The sequence below is a fragment of the Sus scrofa genome, chromosome 13, assembly GCF_054392235.1.
Source record: "Sus scrofa isolate SSC_HxYL_T2T_F1_AM1 chromosome 13, Sscrofa_HxYL_maternal_Yorkshire_Landrace_v2.0, whole genome shotgun sequence".
Taxonomy (NCBI): domain Eukaryota; kingdom Metazoa; phylum Chordata; class Mammalia; order Artiodactyla; family Suidae; genus Sus; species Sus scrofa.
This window is the reverse complement of record NC_139395.1, coordinates 53,956,161-53,984,094: the sequence shown is the minus strand read 5'-3', so window position 1 is coordinate 53,984,094 and position 27,934 is coordinate 53,956,161. Positions and strand designations below refer to the sequence as shown.

The 27,934-nt window shown below is 37.5% G+C and overlaps 3 protein-coding genes across 4 annotated transcripts in view; 2 read left to right on the top strand and 1 right to left on the bottom strand.

The window, feature by feature from the left end:
• Positions 1-552, top strand: part of DNAH12 (dynein axonemal heavy chain 12) — a 246,824-nt gene extending 246,272 nt beyond the window's left edge. Inside the window, exon 75 of the mRNA XM_084988686.1 lies at positions 281-552. Coding sequence (XP_084844812.1) covers positions 281-471 — 191 coding nt within the window. The 3' untranslated portion in view covers positions 472-552. The remainder of the gene's footprint in view (positions 1-280) is intronic.
• Positions 281-27,493, top strand: ASB14 (ankyrin repeat and SOCS box containing 14). 2 transcript variants are annotated; one of them, XM_021068998.2, is made up of 11 exons: positions 281-2,110; positions 2,684-2,825; positions 6,079-6,125; positions 6,479-6,610; positions 6,708-6,866; positions 10,265-10,510; positions 13,835-14,006; positions 15,040-15,583; positions 17,493-17,646; positions 18,375-18,575; positions 27,277-27,493. In XM_021068998.2, exons 2-10 carry the CDS (start codon positions 2,704-2,706, stop codon positions 18,551-18,553), a joined length of 1,755 nt encoding a protein of 584 aa, XP_020924657.1. In that variant the 5' UTR covers positions 281-2,110; positions 2,684-2,703; the 3' UTR covers positions 18,554-18,575; positions 27,277-27,493. The 2 variants fall into 2 exon arrangements, with proteins under 2 accessions (XP_020924657.1, XP_020924658.1); XM_021068999.2 differs by having other exon boundaries at positions 2,012-2,124.
• APPL1 (adaptor protein, phosphotyrosine interacting with PH domain and leucine zipper 1) overlaps positions 23,952-27,934 on the bottom strand; it is a 35,934-nt gene continuing 31,951 nt past the window's right edge. The window contains 6 exon segments of the mRNA NM_001134966.1: positions 23,952-24,098; positions 24,837-24,926; positions 25,225-25,275; positions 26,112-26,258; positions 27,169-27,205; positions 27,304-27,478. Coding sequence (NP_001128438.1) covers positions 23,952-24,098; positions 24,837-24,926; positions 25,225-25,275; positions 26,112-26,258; positions 27,169-27,205; positions 27,304-27,478 — 647 coding nt within the window.

Below are 27,934 nucleotides of genomic sequence, written 5' to 3'. Positions count from 1 at the left end.
GAGTGTTTTCATACCTGCTTAGCAATCAGGTCTTTAAAATCAATTCCTTTTCTCTAGAATCATGCACCTTATGAAATCATTTGTCTTATTTCACAACCATAATTATATGCCAACTGTAAAAACTAAAAACAACAACTTTAAAATGTTCAAATATCATAATCGTGATCTAGATTTAGTAATTTACTTTATTACAAGGTAAATAGTTGTTCTTTTAGTACCAGTGGCTGTTTTTCCTTTACCAAATGATCTCTCTCTCTCTCTTTTTTTTTTTTTTTCCAAGCTAAAAAGGCTCAGATTGTGAAGTCAAATGCTTATGTCTGTCCCCTTTACAAGACAAGTGAACGTAAAGGAACTCTTTCGACCACAGGACATTCTACTAACTTTGTCATTGCAATGTTGTTAAAAACAGACCAACCTACTCAACACTGGATCAAACGTGGGGTTGCTTTGCTTTGTCAATTGGATGACTAAAATGGACGAATTAAGAAAATATCTGAAGGAAATTTTTTTTAAATCTTCACTTATTGAAAAAATATATATTATAAAACCCAAGTATCTTGATGTCTTTTTTTTTTTTTGGCTGTATCTGTGGCGTGCAGAAGTTCCCCAGGCCAGGGACTGAACCCACACTGAACCTGTGCCACAGCAGAGACCCAAGCCACATCAGTGACAATCCACTGTGCCACAAGAGATCTTGGTGTGATTCTTTTAAATGGTCTTTCCATTGCTCTCCATGATGAGAAAATAAATAAATAAATTAATTAATGTTTATTTGAAGCATATGGAAAACTTTTGAAACTTCTACTTAGTTCCTTTTTTAGTTTGATATATATACGAAAAACAGATTGGATGAATTTAACTAATAGCAGAAAGTATCTCTTTCACAAGTGTTAAGTCGGTTCTCAGCTTCAGTAATAATTTATTTTGCATTTACCTACTTGAAGTGATTATACACAAACATTTCAAAAACATAAATAAATTATACAATATTATAAATAAGGAAAATATTGAAACAATTTCAGAACTAAACCCTTTCCTTCATGCTTTTAAAACATTAGTTCCATTTCTCACAGTACCCCTGTGACAAGGAAAGAAAACTCAGAGCATTGAAGCTGACATGCAAAGACAGTAAGATGACTGGAGGGTAGTCCTACACACCTGAGGTGGTATAATGCTTCTTGGCATTTGCTTCATATTTAATTGCAAATGCCAAGTGGGCTCTTTGGATATTTTTGTTTTCGTTTTCATTTTTTTGACTTTTTTAGGGCTGCAGCTGAGGCACATGGAAGTTCCCAGACTAGGGGTCAAATTGGAGCTACAGCTGCTGGCCTACACCACAGCCACAGCAATGGCAGGATCCAAGTGTATCTTTGACCTACACCACAGCTCACAGCAACACCAGATCTCTAATGCACCAAGCAAGACCAGGGGTTGAAGCTGAGCCCTCATGGATACTAACTGGGTTCATTACCACTGAGCCAGAATGGGAACTCCTGCTCTTTTTTACTTTTAATAGTTATCATTCTTATTATTGAGTATGCATTCATAATATTAATATACATTAATATTTTAACAAAACAAATAATCGTCCACTTTTTATTACCTCATGTAGAATTAATTCCTTCCTTCCTGGACATTTTAGGCTGCAACTCTGTAATCCAAAGAAAATATAGGTGCAGTTTCCCACTGAATCAGGACCCTTGGGACAGTCACCTTCAATAATTCAGTCAGAGCAAAATGTTTGGCCTCTCTTAAATGGAAAATTGATTCTAGTTTGCAGTGGCTATATGCATGAGTCCTAAGAAAATGAATTTACTTCACCTCACCAACCCCTTGCAAAAGCATTTTATTCCAGGAGTAAAATGTTTAATCTTTAAATTTGATGAATATAGAAGTGAAGAAGAGAGATCATGTTTCCAAACAGAGCTAAACGACATATAAAAAACAAGGAGAATGTGCCAGACTGTCTTATGATCAAGTATTTATAGTAAAGCTATTAATGGAATGGTCACTACAGGGGAGTGAAGATCCTAAATATAAATGAAAATTCTGATGTGCTAATCCTTAACAGTGAAAACTTCAGTTGCTGTCCTAAAGGATATTACAAAAGGTAAAAAATCTTTGGTATGTGATAAAACCTATTCTATTTAAAACTGAAATGTTCTTTTAAAACCGTTGAACTATTGCCTAATAAGTTATATTGCCTTCACTGAACTATTCCTGTTACATGCTATATTATGCGAGTACATTTATTCCTATAACTTGTTTATTTTTAGTGTTTACTAACTAAATAAAATGTTATTTTCAGCATAATGCTCACTGTGTAGGAAAGACATTCTTTTGAGTGAATGCTACAATCACTGAGCCAAGTTTAAAATAGATCAATACAAACATTTTCATAGTTACAATGGCACTTACCTAAGTTTTATATGAAAGGTTGTGTTTCCTGAATAAGCTTTAAGTAAATGGCTACTCATGGAAACATCTAATTTATGTTGAATTTGTGGCAGTTCAGGAAACTGTTTAGGGTTTTTGAAAAAAATTTAATGAAAATTTTGTTTTCTAAACTTTGTATTTATCAATCCTATTAACATTTTAGTTTTCTGAATTTCATTTATAATTTTAAGCAGTTGATAACTTTTCATAACTGGAAAAATATTTTTAATTCATTTTGACTTTAAAGAAAATCTATCTGCATTTCATATGGATAATTACACCAGTGATGACGACATAGATGATGACTTTGACACCCAGTTCATCATTCAACAGAGTTTACAGGATAATCACAAGCCAGGAACTACACAGCAGTCACTTGAGGATGAGAGGTAATGGTATCTCATTGCCAATGTAGAATAAATATTCAACAGTTGAGACTTGTCATAAGCATGAATCTAGTGTGGTAACAAAAATGAAAGAGAAGGTCAGAATCCAAGGAACTGTCATTTAAGTATCTATGAGACTTGATACCTGACCAGATAGGAGAAATTTGGAAATAATTTAGAATTCAATTAGGCAGTAAAGAAACCATATTAATAGCAAATATGCGTGAGGAGATGAAGACTAGAAATCAGAAGAAATACATGAGGATAGGAAGGGCTACAGAACTCTAATGCCTCTTGTTCTTGGGGAGCTAATAAATGCATAAATGTAATCAAGACACATAGAAAGTTATCTTCTACCTTAGTGGGGTGGGTGAGGTAAAGTCTTTAATCTACTCAAATCAAAAGGAGCAATTATGTAAATATAAACCCAGAAGAGACTAACCATTTCTGAAGGATGTGGATTCAGAGTTCTGGTGTGACCACACTAGAAAAGGACCCCATAGATCCCTCAGCAGTGTAAGAGAATCACCCTGGATATGGGCTGTCCACAGCCAAGCACAGCTAGTCAGATTCTCTCTGGCTGATCAGCAACTTCAAGTCCCTGAGCAGTTACTATTGTTTTTGCTTGGGTTCCATTTGCCTCCTGGAGGTAAAATGGGATAAATGCGTTTTAATGCCAAGAGATGTTATAATTAAATGTAGAGATGTTAAAGTATATCAAATCTACAGTACTTTTTTTTTAAAGTAACCAACTCATGGAGTGATCACTATATGCACACTATTTTAAGCATTTTGTAAATATTAATTCATTTAAATTCTATTTCTCATTACCTCCCCATGTGGTAGGTACTATTACTGACCCCATTTAGAGGTGAGGAGACTGAGGCATAGAAAAATTAAGTGACTTACCCTAGCTATAAGTAACTTACAGAGCTAATAAGTGAAGAGCCAGGCAGCTGACTGCAGAATCTGTATTCTTTACCATGCTATTCCTATACTGTTGCATTAAATTTAAGAATAATCTTTAAAATAATCTTTAAATAGTTAAAATTTTGTAAAGAAATTGGGCTCATTGAATATCTTGTTGAATACCTTGTCACTGAAAAAATTTAAGTTCATTGAGTAATTGACTTTAAAGTCATGATTTTAGGTTAAAAGGCATAAGAGATTTTGATTGAGAATATTAAAATGTTCCAAAGAAATTAAAATTGACTGCAGTTATAAATCTTAGTTATTAGACTTGAGAGAATTGTGTGATACTTAAAAAGGCTTGCTGATTTGATCAGGCACTTGAAGGAATGAGGAAACTAGAAAATACTTGAGACAAGAAGTACATTCCCCTCACCAGAAGATGTCCAAGTCTTAACCCCCAGAACCTGTGAATATGTAACCTTACATGGCAATGGAAAATTAAGGCTGCAGATGGAATTAAGTTTGCTAATCAGGAGTTCCCGTCGTGGCGCAGTGGTTAACGAATCCGACTAGGAACCATGAGGTTGCGGGTTTGGTCCCTGCCCTTGCTCAGTGGGTTAACGATCCGGCGTTGCAGTGAGCTGTGGTGTAGGTTGCAGACGCGGCTCGGATCCTGCGTTGCTGTGGTTCTGGCGTAGGCCGGAGGGTACAGCTCCGATTGGACCCCTAGCCTGGGAACCTCCATATGCCGCGGGAGCGGCCCAAGAAATAGCAAAAAAGACAAAAAAAAAAAAAAAAAAAAAAAGTTTGCTAATCAGTTGAGGTTAAGATAGGGAGATCATCCTGGATTATCCAGGTGAGTCCAGGGGTCTTTTAAAGTAGAGGAGGCAGAAGAGAGAGAACATGAGAAATGGCAGAGTAGAAGAACAAGGCCCAACTTGCTGGCTCCGAGGATGGAGGAAGGGGTCAATGAGCCAAAAAACATGGGTGACCTGTACAAGCTGGGAAAGGCAAAGGAGTGGATTCTCCCCTACAGCCTCCAGAAGGAATGCAATGAGATTTTGGCTTGGTGACACCCACTTTATATTTCTCAACTGCAGAACTATAATAAATCTGTGTTATTTTAAGTCACAAAGTGTGTAGTGATTTCACACAGCAGCCCTAGAAAACTAATACAGTGCTAAATCTGTAAGTACATTTTAAATGTTTAAGAGAATTTTATTGATCAAATATAAGTCATATTGTCTAAGGGAATTTATTCTCTTCAAGCTGGGATCATTGAGTTATCAAAGAAAATGGGAAGGTGACAATCCTTATTTACTAGATTTAAAAATGATATAGGATTCATAAGTTGAGCTTTAAAGCTTTAAATATTTTGGAGTTCCCACAGTGGTGTAGTGGGTTAAAAAGTTGACTACAGTAGCTCAGGTTACTGTAGAGGTGTGGATTCGATCCCCAGCCAATGCAGTATGTTAAAAGGATCTAGCATTGCTACAGTTGCAGTTTAGATCGTAGCTGCAGCTCAGATTCAATTCCAAAAAAACTTTAAATACTTTAATTAAAATATTACTTAAAAAAAAAAAACTACTGGAATGCTTGCTATGGCACAACAGGATCACTGGCATCTCTGCAGCACAAGGATGCTTGTTTGATCCCCAGCCCAGTAAAAGATCCAGCTTTGCCACAGCTGCCACATAGGTAACAAATGCAAATCAGATTTGATCCCTGTCCTGGGAACTCCATATGCTATGGAGTGGCCAAAAAATGCATTGATAATGTTTTCTAAGCTCAGATTCTGGCCATGAATATTTTTTAAAATTTACACCATGATTATTTGCTAATTTTTAATAATTTTTGCTAGAGTCATTGACATTATAGAGTGGCCATTAAATTTTACCAAGTAATAATGTGACATTTCAGTCCTATGCAGGTTTGATTTTTTTTTTTTTTTCACATTCCCACAGCATGTGAAAGTTTCTAGGCCAGGGATAGAACCCACACTGCAGTTGCGACCCATGCCACAGCTGCAGCAACGCTGGATTCTTAACCCCCTTCACCACAAAGTAACTTCCCAGTGCAGCAAACATTGATTTAGGGCTTACTGTGATTCAGGCTCTCACACACTTCCACCCTGAAAAGTGTAACAGTCGGATGAGGGAAAGTAGACATGGGAGAGGAGTTTGCCTGGAATTCCTCTCTAGGGCCACACTAGTCTTTCTATTATGCCTCAGTCATTGCCTCATATGAGTTCATTCCTGGTTAACTGCTGTTGCCTTTGTTTTATATCAAATGCCTTAGTTTTTTTCCTCAGTTTTGGAATTACATACATTTTTTTTTCCTGCAGCTTTTTAAGCGCTGACTATAAGAAGATAATTGAAGCAATAGAGACAGTTAAGTACCCTTTCTATTCTATCCCCTTCAACTTGTGATGAGATATGGAGGTAACAACTGGCAGCATTTCCCCTCTAAGTTCAGAAAGCCTTAGGAGCAGGATCTCCCAGATGATGAACAGTGGGGTCCATATCTGATTGCCAAGAGTCTGGTGTGGCCCAAGTAGAATGGAATGCTAGATGAAAGACCTCACTGCTCGTTTGTCCTGTGCCCTTTAAATTTGTCTTTCATAAAAGGTGGTGCTAGAATTCTGTTGTCTCATGCATTAACTTTAATGGCAGAATTTAGGAGCAGTATGGGCTGCCTTGTATGTGTACCAAATGTGAATATGTTCTCATTTGGCCTGTTAATAGGTAAGGAAGATGTATTGTCACACTTGACCAAGTATCATTCTGCTTTTGATGAGGCCGATGAGATAGGTTGGCTTCCTCTGCATAAGGCTGCAGTGCAATTAAATAAGAACATTTTGGAAATAACCCTGAAAGGTAAACTCTGTATATGCCTCTTTGTGATGCTTCTGAGAAAGAAATTTAAAATTTATTTCTATATCTTAATCTGTGTGGTCTAATAAATTTATTTCAGCCTCAAAACCCAGTGTGTGGGAGCAAACCACCCACAATGGTGAAACACCACTTTTTTTGGCTGTCAGCAATTGCCTCTTAGAAAATGTCAGTTTTCTTCTTCTCAATGGCTGCAATCCAAATGCCAAGAATTTCGAAGGCAATTCTCCTCTTCTTACAGGTAAATGAACACTTTGGCTCCAGAGAAGTCTATGGTTCCTAGTCTCCTCCAGGTCCACAGGTTTCAAAGGCAGTTTTTTTTGTTTTGTTTTGTTTTTGTCTTTTTGCCATTTCTTGGGCCGCTCCCGCGGCATATGGAGGTTCCCAGGCTAGGGGTCGAATCGGAGCTGTAGCTGCCAGCCTACACCAGAGCCACAGCAACGCAGGATCCGAACCTCGTCTGCGACCTACACCACAGCTCATGGCAATGCCGGATCATTAACCCACTGAGCAAGGGCAGGGACCAAACCCGCAACCTCTTGGTTCCTAGTTGGATTCGTTAACCACTGCGCCACGACGGGAACTCCCTCAAAGGCAGTTTTTTTTTGTGCATAGTTACAACACTGTCAGTCTGGTCCCAACTGACCACACATGGGTACCTGACTCTCAAGAAGCTTTATATAGGCTGGCCTATGAGGTGGTCTGAGGCAAAATCTCTGTCCAATTTGGAGCTGATCGTTTTGCACAGTACTTCAACTGAACCAGTTAATTTTTGTGTAAGAAATACAGGAGGGAAGCAGAGTAGAAAAAAGCAGCCAATGGCCAAGTAAAGATGGCAGATTAAATACAAATAACTAATTTTGCTCCCTCCTGAGGTTCCAGGAGAATTACAGTTCATTCAGTGTTTCAAAGGGATAAGACTAGGGTCGTTTTACTACTCATCCACTTGCTTTTCTAGTTTTAAAAAAATCATGTTAGTGTTGTTTCCTCTCCTATTCTCCCCATTCTTTTGTGTCTTATCCCTTAAATTTAAGATTTAAGCCAAAACTTAAATTGGAGTGGGGAAAGCCAGAAACCAGCACAGTTACATCAAAAGGCCTTGAAATCATTGGATGTAGTTACCTCATGGAGCATGGATGAAGGATGGGCAGCTAAAACAGGATGAGTGGTTGAAAACGCTTAAGAAACAAGCAGTCAGATATTTTATTTTCTCCTAGTCCACCCTACTGGGACAGACTCTTCCCCCATCCCAGCAGAATTCCAGATGTTTATTCTCTGAATAGTGTAAGCAGAGGCTCTCTGTACTAGGGGTTATTAGGCTAGGGCAAGTGTTCTGGATTGAAAACACTAGGGGAATTAAGCAAACACAGGCTGAGATTTCTTAGCCCTCATCCTCCACCAAATTCTAGAAAGCTAGTAGCCAGAACTTCACCCTCCAAGAATTCTGGAGAGTTTGATCAGTTCAAGAGGAAAGTATTAAAATTTAATGAATTTATGGGGTTTCCTAACAAATGGTCCGGACAAAGTAACCTACAGTTAAGACCACAGTTGATGGTTAGAACTTTCAGTCAGCTTTTTGGCCCCCAACTCTTTTTTTTGTCTTTTTTTGTCTTTTTTTTTTTTTTTCTTTTTAGGCCCGCACCTGTGGCATATGGAGGTTCCCAGGCTAGGTGTCTAATTGGAGCTATTGCTGCCAGCCTATGCCAGAGCCACAGCAACGCCAGATCCAAGCCACATCTTCAACCTACACCACAGCTCACAGCAACGCTGGATCCTTAACCCACTGAGCATGGCCAGGGATCGAACCCACAACCTCATGGTTCCTAGTCAGATTCGTTTCCACTGTGCCACAACGGGAACTCCTGGTCCCCAACTCTTAATCATGAGCAGATATCCAAGGACTATCTGAGGAAAGTCTTCAACAGAGATAATCAAATTGGAGAAAAAAGATTAATTAGGGAAAATAAAATGTAGGGAGAAATTATTATTAATTTCCTCTGGGAAATTAATTAAAATAAATGAAATAACAAGATATTACCAAAAAAATTGAAAAACAAAAGCAAAACAAAGAATACTCTTGACAGTTAAAAATATAATGGCAGAAATTTTTTTTAAATGATGGGAGACGAATTTAGAAAATCTTCCAGGAAAAGATAAGAAATGAAATAGAAAAAAGAATTAAAAGAATTAGGATGATGATTAGAAAGGAACAACGTGAATAAAAAGAATGCTAGGAAGAGAATAGACAAGATAGAGGCAGTATATATCATCAATGAAACAATTCAAGCAAAATTACTTCCTAAAACAAAGGACATGTGTTTCCAGGATGAAAGGGGACACTAGGGGCCAGTTCAACGAGTTTAAAAGACCCAGCACCCTTAGCACTCTATATTTCCAATCTTAGAGCAGTTATAACACTTCATATGGCACATTATGGACAGCTATGAGCAGAATTAATACTGAGTCAGTATCTGACACTTAGCAAGATTCCTCAAACACAATCGATGTCAACAATCAGCAAATGGATAGGGAGATGAATATATTCAGGTGTTATAGAATCTTGAAGGACTAAAGATTATCATCCATGGAGTTCCCATCGTGGTGCAGTGGTTAACGAATTCGACTAGGAACCATGAGGTTGCGGGTTCGGTCCCTGCCCTTGCTCAGTGGGTTAACGATCCGGCGTTGCCATGAGCTGTGGTGTAGGTTGCAGACGCGGCTCGGATCCCACGTTGCTGTGGCTCTGGCGTAGGCTGGTGGCTACAGCTCCGAATAGACCCCTAGCCTGGGAACCTCCATATGCCGCAGGAGGGGCCCAAAGAAACAGCAGAAAGACAAACAAACAAACAAAAAGATTATCATCCAATGTGAATAAAAAATAAATTAACAGAATAAATGCAGAAAAGGCAGTTAGAGAATTTTGATTAACAAAATGTGAGGCTAAAAATAATTTCCTAATTATTGCTGCTTTTGCTTTTCTTCAGTTAAAGTAGCTACAAACATTTCTAGGACTGTACTAGGTACTTAAGTTCCCGTTTCCTTGAGAACATAAAGATAACAAGTGGAGGAGTTCCCGTGGTGGTGCAGTGGTTAACGAATCCGACTAGGAACCATGAGGTTGCGGGTTCGGTCCCTGCCCTTGCTCAGTGGGTTAATGATCCGGCGTTGCAGCGAGCTGTGGTGTAGGTTGCAGATGCGGCTCGGATCCCGCGTTGCTGTGGCTCTGGCGTAGGCCGGTGGCTACAGCTCCGATTCAACCCCTAGCCTAGGAATCTCCATATGCCGCGGGAGCAGCCCAAGAAATAGCAACAACAACAAAAAGACAAAAGACAAAAAAAAAAAAAAAAAAAAGATAACAAGTGGAAATTTTATGTTTATATGCATAAACATAAGCAGCCAGTAGACAATGAATAGTTTGTCATGGCTTACAGAGAAGCAATTAGCCTATTGATGTAAAACACTATTAATATTATATGATATATGCCTCATTTTACAATCTGTTTCCTAAACACAAAGTGCTGGCACATGAGGAATAGGTAGAAAGAGCTCCTTAAGAAGCCTGAGGGAAACTAGCTGATGTAATACTCTGGCCTTCATTTCCTATTAAACGTAATGCCTACCTCACTTCTAATTTCCCAGCTGTTCTACAGGACTCCTACCATATGGCCTCTTTGCTGATCAGCCATGGCGCAGATGTCAATCTGAGGTGTACCAATGAGAGGACAGCTCTCCATGAAGCAGCCAAACTGGGCAGGCGGGACATAGTAAGGCTCCTGCTGCTTTCTGGGGCACACCCTGACCCTCAGAGCTCCTACGGATTCACTCCTCTTGCTCTTGCTGCTCAAAATGGACACACTGAAATCATGGAACTATTACTGCAGAAAGGCAAGAGTTTTCTGTTCCGTCTTAGCACATTGCTAAAGCGTTACGTGACCTAAGCATTTTCTTCTTTACGGAGAGCTTCAAAATCATAGAAAGTAAATTTCACTTAAGCCTGATTTAATATTTTATTAAAGTATGTTTTAATATTAACTACTGAAAAGCCTAAAATAGGGATTAAATATTTCTTATTTGGTATGAAGTAATTTTCCTAAAAGTGCTAGAATGCAGGTTACTCTTTTCCTTAATGTTCCCTGACCATGCTAAGAGGATGGTTATTTTTGTTTGCTTTTTGTCTTTTATTTTTGGGCCACACCTGCAGCATATGTAAGTTCCCAGGATAGGGGTTGAATTGGAGCCACAGCCAATGGCCTGTGCCACAGCCACTGCAATGCCAGATCTCAGCCGCATCTGTGACCTATACCATAGCTCATGGCAATGCCAGTTCCTTAACCCATCGAGTGAGGCCAGGGATTGAACCCACATTCTTATGGATGAAACTCTAAGGATGATTGTTTTTTATTTAAGTTTTTGGTTTTTGTTTTTTGTTTTTTGTTTTTGCTTTTTAGGGCCACAGTTGCGGCATATGGAGGTTCCCAGGCTAGGGGGTCAAATCAGAGCTACAACTGCCAGCCACAGCCACAGCCACAGCCACAGCAACGCAGGATCCAACCTGCATCTGTGACCTACACCACAGCTCAGAGCAATGCCTGATCCTTAACCCACTGAGTGAGGCCAGGGATTGATCCTGCAACCTCATGGTTCCTAGTCAAATTTGTTTCCACTGCGCCACGACAGGAACTCCTTTATTAAACTTTTAAATGTTGTCTTTTCCTGGATTTACAGAAAGACTCCACAACATCCCTTACATGTTGTCTCTGCTTATACCAAGTTTTGAGGCGTCCAATCTGTTACCAGATGAATTAAGTTAGGAAATTCTTTGTGATTTCTTCTTAATAACCAAAACTCTGGGAGAAAGGGAAGGCAACTTATTTTTACTGAATACTTTTTAAGCACCAGGCCTTAAGCTACTTATATTGCCTCAAATAATCTTCTAAAAACTCTGTGAGATAGGCATTATCCTCATTTTATCCTTCAGGGATGGTACAAGTAGCAGGACTTGCCTTGACACATGCCCTCTCCTGCCACCAATGCTTAGATCCTGATTTAACTGGCAGAGACCTTGGCTCAGAGAACTTTGGTATTTACTGTTTTGAGGAGATCCTCATTGATGATACTGTTAGATGAAGCAGTGTAATATCTAAAGCATTTTTCTTCAAAGAAGCAAATTTTTACCGAGATTTACTAAAGCCCCAATATTAGAATTATCTTCTTTATTCTCCATTTGTGTCCAGAAGCTTTATTTCTTTCCCTAAGAATAGATGGACCTGGTCTCCAACTTTCTAAACTGCAGGGACTCCTGTATTTAAGAACAATGTTCTACTTTTTAGACTTACCTAAATCATTCCTATCATATAAGGGAGGCTAGTTCCCAATCAATGGCCTTAAGACATTTTAAGTAAGATGTTTTAAAAGAGTGATATCAGAGATGTCTAAAGCCGTTAGCTGGAATGACAAAAGTAAACACTGGGCTCTTCATCTATACAAGAAGAGCAACTTTTGTGTAGATCACTGATTAAAATATAAAGAAACAGGAGGGAAACAGATTTTAAATCCTTAACCTTTCAAAGATACCAGTATTGGTTGACATCAGTGAAGTCTGTGAGAGAGCATTTCCCTTAGAAAAGCCTCTTATAGAGTAATTTGCACAAAATGGCATAGCTATGACATAGCAGAGCCAAGCTTTGAATCCACATCTATCTCATCCCAAATTATACTACTTTACCGACCTGCATTGCTGCGGTGGCAACATGGCATCATAGAAACAGGCCCTGCGTCTGGCCCACGTGTACACAAATGCTGACCTTGCTTACTAGCTGTGCATCTCTGGTGAAGTCCTTTAATCTCATTGGAGCTCAGTTTCTCCTCTTTAAATTGAGAGTAAATTAAATTAAAAGTGAATTAGCATCTACTTTTATGGTTGTGGGGAGGTTTAGAAATTATTATGTACATAGAGGAACCAGCTCATAGTGAGCATTGTGGGGGTGGGGAGTTGGTAACCTCCGTGGCATATGGATGTTTCCAGGCCAGGGATCGAATCCAAGTCACAGCTGTGACCTACATACAGCTGCAGCAACGCCAGATCCTTAACCTACTGTACCAGAGCAGCAGGAACTCCATTATTAGACATTTCTTTTTTTCTTTTTGCTTTTTAGGGCCGCACTCGCGGCACATGGAGGTTCCCAGGCTAGGGGGTCAAATCAGAGCTACAGCTGCCAGGCTATGCCACAGCCACAGCCACACCAGGTCTGAGCCATGTCTGCGATCTTTACCACAGCTCACAGCAACACTGGATCCTTAACCCCACTGAGCGAGGCCAGGGACTGAATCCACAACCTCATGGTTCCTAGTCAGATTTGTTTCTGCTGTGCCACAATGGGAACTCCTAGACATTTCTTGATGTACTCTAGGAATAGGGTTCTGGGACAGCCATTACATTCTGATGACTAAGGAGTCTGAACTTAATTAAAGTCACAATATCTTATTAATATGAGCAGTGAATGTGCCCAGAATGTTCTCCTTTCCTTTTGTCTATTCAAATGCTACTCTTTCTTTGAAGCGCATTTTACTGAGAGGTCTTCCACAACTGACCCTTTCTCCTTCCTTCACCTCCCAGCCCCACTACAACCCCAGCCCTGAGATCTTCTAAAGACAGCTGTATCTATACTCTTATTATCCATACCACTCAATAGCACTTCCCATACAGGGTACTACAATATATCCTTTTAACTATCAGCAGACCCCAAATTCAACTAAAAACAGCTACTGTCTCTTAATATGAACAGTCCCCTAAGAACAAGTTTAAGCAGAACAAATACCCTGTTCCACCATAAGATCTTGATTAGATAGCCTGTTTACCTAGCTCAACAGGATTGCTAGTACTATCTTATGGTGTGTTATGAGGTAAGCGAGCCTTTGTACACTGGTCTGGAAGTAAAACCACCTTCTATAAAATTATTTCTTCTAGAATTTTTAAGTTCTGGATAAATAACTCATAAAATTACTCTGAAAGCCAACCTACTTATAACTTGGAGACTGCTTATACCATTTTTTTTTCCAAGTGCATTTAATTTCTTTGATTCTTAGTGCTTTGCTAGAGTAGCTGCTCAGTAGTTGTGTTTTGGTCGTAGTGGTATACTTTTAAGAATGCTTAGGCACTATGTATAGTGGAAAAGACTTTTTAAATAACATGACCTTTTTTCCTCTTAGGAGCTAATGCTCTTGGTCAGGCCTCTGATTCTTCTTCCATCCTCCTTGAAGCTGCTAGTGGAGGAAATCCAGACTCTGTGACTCTCTTGCTAGAATATGGAGCCGACGCCAACATCCCAAAGAATTCAGGCCACCTGCCCATTCACGTGGCAGCTGACAGAGGCCACTTGTTGTAAGTTCAACTACATTACTGCAAATATTAGTAATAACTATGGGAATTTTTTGGAGCAGTTTCTGGGAATATATATATATGCATATATGTATATGCTTATGATTATTGGTTTTTTTAATTAAAATATATATTTTATTTTACCTATGGCTTCCTGGGCTAGGTGTCAAATCAGAGCAGCAGCTGCGGGCCTACGCCATTGCCATGGCAACCCCAGATACAAGCCAGATCTGCAACCTACAACACAGCTTGTGGCAATGCCAGATCCCTAACCTACTGAGTGAGGCCAGGGATTTAACCCCCATCCTCACAGAGAGGATGTTGGGTCCTCAACCCACTGAGCCACAATGGGAACTCCTAGGAACTTTATATTTTTCATCTCTGATCCTACAACTCCAAAATCCCTTTTAAAGATGAGAAACTCTTGACCAGCTAGAAAGTGGTAAAGTCACGCATCCTCTGTAGCCACTGAAGAGGCATAAAACTAGTTTATTATCAAGTCCTTTAGCAATAGGGGGAAGCCCAGGTCTCACTGACTGGGATAATTCTGAGTTTTATATCTAGACCTTAGTTTCATTTAACTTTACTTGGGATGTGAGTTTTGGGATGCAGGGATTATCCCTTTCTGTTGTTGTTATTGTTGTGGGTGTCTAAATACCACCTGATACTATTGCCATCCGGTACTGGTGTAAAATAATCATAAACAAGCTAATGCTGCATCTTTTTTTTTTTTTTTTTTTTTTTTGTCTTTTTTAGGGCCACACCTGTGACATATGGAAGTTCCCAGGCTAGGGTGATTCGGAGCTGCAGCTGCCAGCCTATGGCACAGCCACAGCATTCTGGGATCTGAGCCACATCTGCAACCTATACCACATTACTCATGGCAATGCTGGATCCTTAATCCAGTGGGCAGGGCCAGAGATGGAACCTAAGTCCTCATGGATACTACTCAGGTTCGTTACTGCTGAGCCACAATGGGAACCTCCTGCATCCTAGCCAAAACTATTTTAAAATGCATTTTGAAATTATTTTTCAGAGCTCTAAAGATTTTGGTTCCAGTTACGGATTTTGCTGCCATTAAGCGGAGCGGCATCAGTCCAGTTCACTGTGCAGCAGCAGGAGCACACCCCAAATGCCTGGAACTTCTCATTCAGGCTGGATTTGATGTAAATTTCATGCTAGATCAGAGAATTCGCAAACACTATGATGACCACAGGAAGTCAGCTTTGTATTTTGCTGTATCAAATGGTGACCTCTCTTCAGTTAAGCTACTTCTGAGTGCTGGAGCTCTACCTAATCAAGACCCAGTTAACTGCCTCCAGATAGCCCTAAGGATGGGCAACTATGAGCTGATAAGTCTGCTGCTGCGGCACGGGGCCAACGTCAATTACTTCTGTAGAGTCAACCCTTTACATTTCCCGTCAGCTCTGCAATATACTCTGAAAGATGAAGTCATGCTCAGGATGCTGTTGAATTATGGCTATGACACAGAGCGATGCTTTGATTGTCCTCATGGAGACAAAGTTCATCCTTTCTATAGTTTTGAAGGCTGGACATCTACTGTTATCAAAGATACAATGGTAAGTGCACAGTATCAGCTGTATCACCCTGTAGTCATTACTTACTGGTGGCCCTGAACTCAGCAACAGATAAAACTCCATCCTCTCCAGAAGCTCATGGTTGGAAAGATTTTAATATGATAAACATATGATAAAATAAATATGATAGTAGAAAGACGTAAAAGATACAGAAACAGTTCAGAGGAGAAAGTGATTTACCTCTACCTAGGGAGTTTCACAAATGAAGGAATGTGTGAACAGACTTGTGAAGAATGAACAGCCTTATATGCCAGTTATGCTTTTTCTTTGAAGAAGTGAATTATCTAGCTAAAATGCTTCTGGGTTCCCAATACCTGTACTCCGAAGTTTTTGGCTACCTCAAGCATTTTTTTTTTTTTTGTCTTTTGTCTTTTAGGGCCACACCTGCTGCATATGGAGGTTCCCAGGCTAGGGGTCAAATCAGAGCTGTAGCTGCCAGCCTACACCACAGCCATAGCAACACCAGATCTGAGCCACATCTGTGACCTACATCACAGCTTCTCTGGATCCTTAACCCACTGAAAGAGGCCAGAGATCAAACCTCCATCCTCATGGATGCTAGTCAGATTCATTTCTGCTGAGCCACAATGGGAACTCTCTACCTCTAACATTTGGTTAATGGTTTTAATTTGGTCACCTGTTGATGAAAAAAGAATCGCAATAAATATCGTTAACCATTCCATCTTTCTGAGACATTTTCCCCTTGGCTTTCATCACACCACAGTCTCCAATATTCCCACCTAATTGGTCACTTCTCTTTTCCCCAACTTGAGCTCGAGGTTCCTCCAATTTTCCAAATAATTACCACCCTTCGAGTCTCATTTCAAGTGTTACCTCCTCATAGAGGTCCTTCCCTGTCCACCTTATCTAAAGCAGTTCCATTCTCTAGTAATTCTTTTATAATGCTGTTCATTTCTTTTATAGTACTTATCAGTTTCTGAAATTCTTTTTTATGTATTTTACTGTTTGTATTTCCTCCACAAATACATGAATGTAAGCTCTAGTTCACCACTTCCCTCAGCTTACAAATCTGTGCTTAGCACAAAGCACATGCCTTATAAATACTTGAATTCGTATTATTAAAATCTGAAAATAGAAATAAATTGATGGAAAAAGCACTTTGAATCAGTTCTGAAAAGTGAAAGGCAAACATTGTTTTAATACTGTGTATACTTTTATGTTATGATTAATATAGGACTTGGCATTTAGGCATATTGTCTTGTATTATTTCCTAACTTTTCATATAGTATTTTTTTGCCTCCTTACATGGGCATCTTATCTGAGGATATAAATTATTTAAAGGCAGAAACTTCAAGTATCAGGTTTGGGAATAGGTTATGAATGATAGAAAACCCAAAATAAGAATGGCTTTAATAAGATGGCTTATTCCCCTCTCCTATAAATAACGGCCAGAGCAGACAGCCTTCTAAATTGGACACGTCTATGATTCACAGGAGAAACTCACATCCGCATTCTAGCCAGCAGTAAGGCAGGCAGGAGGAAGTGGCACATGCCTTGCTCTTCCGGGCATCCTGGGAGTTGCTCACACTTCCCCTGATACCTCATTGGCTAGAACTTAGTCATGTGGCCACATGTAGGTGCAAGTGAAGCTAGAAAGGTAATCTTTCTTCCATACAGCCATGCAGGCAACCCAAGAGGATAACAGATGTTACCTAACAGTCCATTTCACACCCTCATTATATTTTACAAAGTTTGGAAGACAATTAAGTAGTAAATACTTTTCCAAATGTGGGCTAAGAATTTTCTCATTCAACACCTTAGCTTATAAATGAACTTGAGACCTTACTTCCTGACTCTGAGTTTAGTGTTTTGATTACTCTGCTAAACAAGTTTTTCATTTACTTTCATAGTTCTGATTTTTCTTCCTCAGTTCTGTGAAGTAATAACTTTGTCATGGCTACAACATCTCTCTGGAAAGGTTGTTCGAGTGATGCTTGATTACGTTGATCAAGTTAGGATCTGTTCAAAGTTGAAAGCTGTGCTCCAAAAACAGGGGCTATGGTCAGAAATTCACTTTATCTTGAGTGAGTATCTTTCTTTCTTGAAGATTATTCCCCAAAAATACTAACTGAACTCTTGTTTTGTAGAACATTCTTCTCTTCAGTTAAAAGCTTGACCTAAAGACACCAAGAAAAATACTATTCCTGTCTAAAATAATGTTACGTCTATAACTATACTTAATTTGTACTTATTACCATTTCCCAATAGATAAAATCTATTAGGTAATTATTTATTATATAGGTAAGTAAATCTTTTCTCCTAATCCTATAGAAGAGCATAGTCATAGAAATTAAAAACTATGAAATAGCAATCAAAACAGGGATGAGAAAATGCGAAGATCTAAGGCGGTGCAGAGTATTAAATGATCCTTCAAATCACATTCCTTCACAGTAGCGCATAAGTCAAAATTTTCTTCCAACCAATTTCCCCATGGGTAGTGATCTTTAGTTTTTAGTCTGACCCTGAGCAGCAGGACAGGGCGTTACTACATGTAGATATAAGAGCTTTAGGTCTCACAGGCCAGACCCACAACTGATGCCAGTCTTTGGACCCTATCCTGATGTGGTTCTAAAACCCTTATCTACAAGATTTGCAATGAGAAGTGAAAACCTGTTTCCAAAGTAACTTTTCCATTTAGTGACAGCAAATGAAAATCCTGGTGTGTTCAGTATAAAATACATTTGCTAAAATCCCTAAAAAATGAAGCAATTCTTTTTCCTTTTGGATAATGTTTCTGTTTCTTTCATTTTAGCAAACCCTCGCTCCCTGAAACATTTGTGCCGCCTAAAGATCCGGAAATGTATGGGACGTTTACACCTGCGCTGTCCAGTCTTCATGTCATTTCTTCCATTACCCAATCGTCTAAAAGCATACATCCTTTACAAAGAATATGACCTTTATGAACAAGGAATTTTCACAGGAACCTGGTAACCAAACTATTCTGGATAAAAAGGTATAATTCTGAAAATGTATTTCCTAAAAAGACTTGTTACATTGATTTATATTTCTCATTTTACCTACCAACTAAAATCTTAATACAGTCTACATTCTTTAAAAAGTCACCTTGAATACAGCCTCCCAACAGATGGTTAGCATTCTGAAAGGGAGTTTAATAAATAAAACCCAAACAGTAAAAATTTTAATTAACTAAAATACATCAGTTCTAACTCTATATTGATCTTTACGTTAAATGTGTGAATCCAAATTCCTGTGTGGTCAAAATAATAAATGCCACCTCTGATAATTTAAGATAATTCTTAATAGTAACCTTTTTTATAGAGGAGTACATAGATAAAATGAGTTAGTGATTACCCTGAATAAAATATGGACCCTAGTACATGATCCTAGGAATTAGCTGTTCTTGTACAAAAAGTCTCAAGGCCAGCTTAGTGTCTGTTTTACTTGTAGAGTCCAGTATTGAGGTTAGGTATTTCAGTTAATTTAAATAGAACCATCAATTGCAATTTCATTATTAATAGGATACACATGTTCCTTCATCCCACAAAACCGTGGCTAAGGATTACCATTTATTGGTTAATGCAGTCATTGGAATAGAAACAAAGGGCTTTCAAATGCATGATAGTTTATGACTTCTGTATTGCATGTAGTTCAGTACTGGATACACAGGAGGGGATCACTAAAAGAAGCAGTTATAGGATGTTAGTTATAAAACTTTATTTTGGAGTTCCCATCATGGCTTACCAGAAACAAATATGACCAGTATCCGTGAAGACACAGGTTCAATCCCTGTCCTCACTCAGTGGGTTAAGGATCCGGCGTTGCTGTGGCTGTGGCATAGGCTAGCTGGCAGCTACAGTTCTAATTTGACCCCTAGCCTGGGAATTTCCATACGCCACAGGCACAGCCCTAAAAAGTCAAAAAAAAAATTATTTCTATATATTCTATGCTGCATTTAAGTACAGGTTTCTGAATATGGAAGTGAGGAAAGAAACTGAGACGACCTTTTCACTCAGCCCATCTATGTACCATTATATGGCACATCACCAGAGAGAACAAACAGAGAGATAGGAATGATGACCACAGGCTCCGTCAGTGATAGCCTTGACATTTATATGTTTGGTCTTTACATACTTTTTTTAGCACAATATATTCCTTCTTAAGGAAACTTAAGTTGTATGATTTCTTTCTGATGTAGGGATTCATGGCTATATCGACTATGTCAGTGAGCACAGTCCTAAAATTACTTTTAATAATAGTTTTCACATAAAAAAAATTTGCAAAACTAGCTGGCATGAATAGTTTTTATATTTTTTAATCAAATTGTGGTGTCTGTTTATAAGTGAGTGCTTGATTATATGTATGTCAATATACAGATATATTTAGGATATACATACACCTACATAAATTTCATAATTATAAAGTTAATTTCATCCACTCCCTTGACCATCTACCAGTGTATACATTTTATAAAATTCAAAACAAATTAAATCAGAAACTGTCAATAGAAAAAAAGAAAGAGCACATGTGATAAATATACATTAGTATTAAAACTATAGGCTCAAGCCATTTAAGCTGTAGTACACAATAACCTGGCCCTTTAAATTATAGCAATTTCTTTGATTAGGACCAAAGATAGGAAGTTTACATTGTAATGTCAAAAAGGAAAAAAAGTCACCAGTGGTGAATTAATATTACTTCCCAGTATGTGACCTTATTTTTTTCCATTTTCTCTATTATGGAATTGCAGTGGGGTTAGGTTAGGGTTAATCTGTCATAACAGATTAAGAAAAAGTCCAATTGTTTTTTAAGCATCATTTGAAATTACTTGGAGAAGTTAAATTCTGAGTATATGTCAAATATTTCATACAAAAAAAGACTATACAAAAATCATGGTCTTTATTATACATTAAAAATCTCCTAACAGCACATTTCCTGAAGGCTTATCAGGAATACCTATTCTGACAAAATGAAAAATAAGTTCTCCACTCCACATGTATACCACCATTACATAAAGTCAAGTTCTTCAAATCCAATAAATCAAATTCTAAAGGGAAATGTAGCTTAACTTTTAATTGTATATGCATGATTAACAGTATCAGTGAAATAAGATTTAACCAATTCACTTACATTACAAAATCACCAAATATACAAAGTGGTTTTGCACATTAGCTATAACTTAATCCCCAGTTCTCATATTAACCTAAGTAAATTACATGAGTACAGCCACAAGAGATTAGTTAAAAGTATAATACAGTTCCAGTTTCAAATTTTTATGTATTATTAATTAATGTGGAAGAAAAAAACTTCATGAAAGAGGGAAGAGTAAGCCAAACTTGCTAAAATAAAGTCAAAGGCTTGCTTGCTACAATCAGTATGTTTGAATAAAATTTAAAGAACAGTTTGAATGCTAGGAGGTTGTTATCAAAACCACTGTTAGTTTCATTAATTTGGCAGGAAGAATGTTTTGCAAAACAAAGTCTCTTAGGGTCTGTCGGCATGTATGAGAAGATTCAAATCTTCAAAACTTGCAGTTCCTTTATATAACTCAAAACTAACTCAGATGCCTTTACAATATATGATTATATGTTAAATAGAACAGTACACACACCCTACTATCCTTTTCCCAAGCATTAAGATGAACATAAATTTACCATCCCTAGATTGTGGAATCTGAGAATTCTTTTGAAATCAAATACAAAGTAATCACTGTAAACATGGCAAAAAGTAGGCTGCTTTGGGGGACTTTTAAAGTTTCAGTCCCTTATTAGCAAGTTTTCTCAATTTCAGAAGGGGGAAAGAATAATTAGTTTCCTATCTATTGACTTCATTACCATAGTTACAAAAGCACAGTTGACACAGGTAGCAAGAGGGCCTGGCAGAATTAGGTAGACTTAATTTCTTTCCTTTTAAAGAAGCAGTTTGGTTAATTTTAAAATCATTAAGTACAAGTGTGAAATTGAGAAAGATCATCTCCATATCGAATTCAATTACCACCAAAACATCCAAAAGCTGAAGGAATTTTAAAGGGTAAGAGACAAAGATCAGCTTTAACATTATGCAGAAATACATGGGCTGTCTTCTTTAAAAAAAAAAAAAAAAGTTTATTAAACCTGATGCTTAAATATCTGCAATAATGGAATAGTTCATATAGTTCTATAGAAATGGAACAGAAGTTGAATCATCTAAAATTGTTAAACCCACACATGACTTCTATTTGGCACTGGAATGTGCTTTGGTCTGACCTATGGACACAAGAGTGTGTTACTGAGGAAATTCCTATCCAGACATGACTTAAAAGGGACTACAGGTCTGTCCAGCATCCCTAAGTCTGCCAGTGGCATCAACTTTAGTCTACACTTTGATCCAGAGAGCTCACCAGTGGCAGCACTTTGCTACCATGCAAAGTGCCAGCCTAGTAAAACTGCCACCTAGTGCTGACCATCTTCCTTCCATGGTGGCTGTCAAGTTTCACCTGACCTAAGTGAGGTGACAACTTACGAGTCTCAACAGGGCTTTCTCAAACAGAAAGCTTACTAAGTCTCAAAAAGATCTTAAAAGCAGGACCTGCCATGACTAAACAAATGCTGACCAAAGAAGAAATTGCAATTTCTACAGAAGGAAAGATACACAAACTAATGCTAAAGCATTCCCTTTACTAAAGGACAAAATAAGCTTTTTTTTCAAAAAGTAATCCATAAATTTCCACTTTTTTACTATACGTTTTGGTAACATAAGGCTTCAAAATACTGATTATTAAGTAATCATTATTCCCATTTGGCACACGGCTAAAAAATAAATCATGATCCTATATATAATTATCTTTCCCATTCCTACAGAAAACAGTGTACATACAGTGTGAAACAGCCACACTGTACTGTGAGAACTTAAATGACATTTTGAAATTAGAGCTAAGAAGAAATAACTGAGTATCAAACAAAAAGCTTTTCCCTTGTAAATTTAGTCTTAGTGGCTAATCTCTTGAAAATTTTAAATGCATGACTATGTAAAATATTTTATTCACTATATTTAACTTGTCTATATATTTTTACATGTGAAACACAGGAACATAATTTTTATCAGCAATGTTAAAAATATGAGTAAAGAAAAAAAAATCAAGTTTTGACATAGAAGTAGGCAGTAGAAAAATGTCATTTTTAACCTCGGCACCAGGCTAAAATCCTTCAAGGGTTGACTCTCCCATACCAAGCACTCGATTTCTTTTCAATCTTTCATGGAATTAGACCTTTTACTTTACTTATTTGAAGAGTACAAGTATTTACAATAATTAGTGCAAATTATTCTATTCTCTTATATTATATGCCTTCATGGATATAAAGGGGTGATCAGTATTTTATAAAAACAAGGAATTATGAAAATACTGTGGGTATTAGCCTGAAATTTAAAAGATTACATTTTTAAACTAAACTCTGGGGAAACAACTGTTATAGAACTTCTTTTGAAATGTCACTTGATTTTCAATAAAAATTATTTCACACAAAGCAGAAAATACAATGTATTTATCCCATAGCAATATCTTTACATGTTAAGTCCTAATCTAAAATGTATTTGAAAAAAAAAATCCCTTTTAATAAATTCCAAAATCTTATTTTAACCATTACTGCTCTGCAGCAATAATTCAAGTCCCAACCTGAGAACTAAGAATGTGATCATAAAATGCCCAGGGCTGTATCAATCTTGAGCTGAAGACACTTATGCCTCCTTCCCATCGGCATCAAGTGTGGTGCATCAGAGAAATGTGAGCAATCCAAGAAAGTGCCCTGAAGTCAACAGTACCACCTGCCACAATTTGAAACAATAAATCTAAAATCTGTTTTAATTATTCTGTAAAAGTTCTATTGCACATTTAATATTGTTAAAATATTTGCAAACCTGTAGAATTCTCTGTATAAGGATACTGAACCTATTCGGTCAAAAGCTTCCTGCCAGCAAAACATTCCTAATGAAAGAGACGGAGCATATTTACGAATAACTGAAGCAGAAGAAACAATTTCTTATGATCATATCCAATTACAATGCAAGGTAGTAAGTTCACAATTTGAAGGAAGAAAAGGCTTGAGCAACTGTAATTTCTCAGCAATCTACCTCAGGGATATGAACAGGTTTCTTTCAGACATGTGGAATTTGAAGTTACTGCATAGTATATTATTTTTCAGGAAAAAAAAATCAATGCAAATCTAAGTTATCATGGTCAATCTCAGTTTAAAAAATGAGGTTAAACAAGTAAATATGAACTTTCATCTCCTCCTTGGTATTTCAATATTGTTGTTACTTTGTGCCATTTCACCACAGAAACTGTCAATAAATTCCAAGGGGGGGGTAAATATCAACCAAAAAAGCAAGGATGAGTTTATGCTTCTGACTCTCTCTTCTTTCCTTCTTCTCCCAAATCACTCTCTTCTGACTGGCTACTGCTAAGGACAACAAACTGCCCCTCACTACTGGCTTGGTTCGGTCTACTGGAAGCAGCTATCAACCGACTTTGTTCTTCTAAGTCCTAGCGGAAAAGACAAAAAAGAAACTTAAAGTTAACTGTTTGCAATCATATGCAGTTAAAATACATCCTTGAGAGCCACTTAAACCCTTATGTCATAAATACATATGCATAATTCCAGCAACTTACTGAAAGAAAGGCTACATACAACCAGTGCAACACTAAGTGAATTGTGATACCATTCTAGAAATCCTATGGAAGACAACATTCCCCACTTCTCCATTTTTATGGCCAACAACTTAACATTCAGGTCATCATTATCTCTCACTATAAACTACTGTGAAAGGCTCATAATGAATGACTCCACATCCTCCCTTCCCCTCTCTAGTGTGTGTGTATACTACCAATTCTGAAAGGGGGGGGGGGGGAGGTAAATATCAACCAAAAAAGCAAGGATGAGTTTATGCTTCTGACACATGTACATATATATATCCCTCTCAAAAGACCTGCTTTGACAGAGAGAGCCTTCCAACCTTCACTGGATTATGGAAATATGAAAGTTATAGTATGTTTGCTAAATAGCAAATCACACTACCTATCAATATAACTATAATGTAAACATAAGAAGATAAATATGTTTTTCTGCTATGTTATGAATCATCTGGTTATAAAGTGGCTGAGCAAGCAGAGAGAGAAGGAGACCTTCATTTGAAAATTCCAATATAAAAGTCACAGTAAGGAATTAAGGAAACTACATAAACATATCTGAACAGAAAAGATCTAGACATCAGGATGGCATACCTTTTCAATTTGTTTTTGTTTGCTGAGTTCTTTCTGTTGCTTCTCTTTGACCCTCTCCATTTCTTTTTGTTTTTCTGATGCCCTACGATCCTGAAGTACAGATGAATACAACTAATGAATTAAATATGAAAAATAACTTTACATTTTCAACTTTTCAATTAATATTACCTTTGTAACCTTTTCAAATTATTATTCGCATTTATATGAGAGCACACCAAAAATTTACATCTAATGTCAGCCATTTATCCAAATTCTAAATACTATATATCAGCTACAGTATCTACTGTTAATCTTGCAAAGCAAAATCTTTTTTATTTACTTACTAGTACGAAAGATCTTATATTACTTTAGTTAATATCCTTGGATAATTAATGTCTTGGATTCTTACCAGTTCTGCATGCAAAGCAATCTGTTTCGCCAGTCCAACAGAATCACAAATCTAAAAGGAGAAAAAGAAAAACTCAGGCAGTTCTTATATCAAAGTAATAATTTCAAGGATCCAAATGGCTGAAGTGTAACTAGTTTTATAATTCATCATAATATACCACATCAAACAAAAACTGATTTATCAGAGTTCCCATTGTGGCGCAGTGGAAACGAATCTGACCAGGACCCATGAGGTTGCGGGTTTAATACCTGCCTCGCTCAGTGGGCTAAGGATCTGGCGTTGGCATGAGCTTGTGGTGTAGGTCGAAGATGTGGCTAGGATCCTGCGTTGCTATGGCTGTGGAGTAGGCCGGCAGCTGTATCTCCAATTAGACCCCTAGCCTAGGAACCTCCATATGCCATGAGTGCAGCCCTAAAAAGCAAAACAAACAAACAAACTGATTTTTGAATATTCCAGCCCCTAAACCAAGCTTTTGTGTATTTTCTCAGTCTGTGAGTTCCCACTGCTGGCTGTTGGCTCTTTCAAGTACCCATGTCTTGTTATCTCAAATTCATTACTGAAATGGTAAGATTGCAAAGAACAAAGCAAAGCTGCTGTTGATCTAAGCTGAAGGCATCTGGAAATAGCTGGTTATGGGAATACTTTGCATTCCCAAGGATAAGTTAATGATGCCAGAAGACTGTACCATCCATCAATGACCAGAAGACACAGGTCTGTAGGGTCAGAAGGCCCAACCCATCATCTCAGCTCTCTTAAGAGCAACAGGCTTTGTTCAAGGAACTCGGCTGGACCAGGCAAAGATTGGGAGTTTTTTCCAGAAATCTTACTAAGAACTTTGATTATGATATGCATTTCACAAAAGAAACACATTTTGAAAAGCCATGTACCTTTTCACCCTCATTGTTTGATTCAAATATATAGCAGACGGATGACAGATTACTTTCACTTCTCCCTCCTGATGTCCGAAGAACAAATCCAAAAAGCCTCTTATTTTCCTGGTGTGTAGCATACAAAACTACACTAGGTAACGGAAACTGCCACAGAAAACATCAGAAGCAAACATGAGACTTTCCAATCCATTACAACAGCACAGTTAAATATGACAAACTCATGTACTAAGTTATTAAATGTCATAAATAGAACATTAGAGCCATTTATTTTTAACAAAATGGTAATCCAAGAACAAACAATGTCATATTTGGTCTGGACTGCCAAGCAGATTAAAAGGTTGTTGAAACTGGAAGTTCCTGTCGTGGCTCATCGGTTGCAAACCCGACTAGGATCCATGAGGACATGGGTTCGATTCCTGGCCTTGCTCAGTGGGTTAGGGATCCGGTGTTGCTTTGAGCTGTGGTGTGGGTCACAGATGAGCCTTGGATCCCATGTGGCTGTGGCTGTGGTGTCGGCCAGTGGCTAGAGCTCCAATTTGACCACTAGCCTGGGAACTTCCATATGCTGTGGGTGTGGCCATAAAAAGACAAAAAAAAAAAAGGTTGTTGAATACTGAATATGTTTTACTAGCCATTAAAACATTTTACAAAGTCAAATTTAGTAACAAAATGATCTCTTATTAAATGATTAAAACAGAAGCACACATTTGCAGTTATTTCAAAATAGATAATTATAAAATAAACTCAATAATGTTGACCTTTTATTTCCTTAATTTAATTTTTAGTTTCTTTAGTATATGAGATATGCTCCTAGCTAAGGAAAGGAATAAATACTAGGTATCATACAAGACTGCATTAATTCTTTTCGTTACATGGAGTGTTCAATTACAACTTTTTTGGAGAGATAGTCATAGACTCAATTATAACAGCCTAAAGACCAATCATAATTCACACTACCATATCTGAATATACAGAATCCAGAGTATTATAAAGATGTAAGATGTGTATATGTACAAAGAGACTTAAAATAAAGCTTTTAAACATGTCAACTCACCGTGAGCCTTGTAACTTGTGTCTGTGGATCAATTAACCTATAATAATAATTAAAAATTTGGGAAACTTCTTAATAGGCTAAAATTATGAAAACATTTTTTTCCTACAGTTTTTTGAGGGAGAGGTTACTACTTACTTTAAACAATCACAAGTGACTAATAAATGTGATTCTGTCATACGAAAAATGTTATGGATGGCCCGGGCAGCTAAGATTTGTCGCATTGTTTCATAAACAACATCTGGATTGTCATCTGATTTCACCTCCATAGAACCAAGGAATCGGACAATAAACAACTGATGAAGAATAGAATCTACAACAGAACAAGGTACATTATATATTTTTAAATACCACATTTCTTTGCCTAAGGAATAAAATACTCTGCCTTTTAGGTTTTCAAATGAAAAATTCAGCCTAGCCAAAAGTATTCAGAAAGCGCTATAACTACAGTGTTCAAGTTACAGAAAAATTAAGATCTTAAATTCAAATAGCAAAAGGTTATGCTGCAACAATTGGTGGTTCTGAGTAAAAAGAATTCCTTTTACCATTCTCATAGCTTTTCTGTAAGTTTGAAATTAAATCAAAATAAATAGCTACTGGAAAAAAAGAAAAAAGTTATACTTCAGAACCAGAAAAAAACAGCAGCTTTTAGGAAAAGCTCATAGGGTATCTTATGCATTGAGAATTTGACTATGAGGTCAAAACTATGATAGTCTATAATTTTGCGTAAATAAAGAAATCTTAAGTCCTATTAAGTTCTGTTGCTTTA

Coding starts and splice junctions, on each gene's coding strand:
- ASB14 (XM_021068998.2), top strand. CDS start 2,704: ATGGATAATTACACCAGTGATGACGACATAGATGATGACTTTGACACC. Junction 10,511..13,834: donor GGAACTATTACTGCAGAAAG/GCAAGAGTTTTC, acceptor TTTTCCTCTTAG/GAGCTAATGCTCTTGGTCAG. Junction 15,584..17,492: donor CTGTTATCAAAGATACAATG/GTAAGTGCACAG, acceptor TTTCTTCCTCAG/TTCTGTGAAGTAATAACTTT.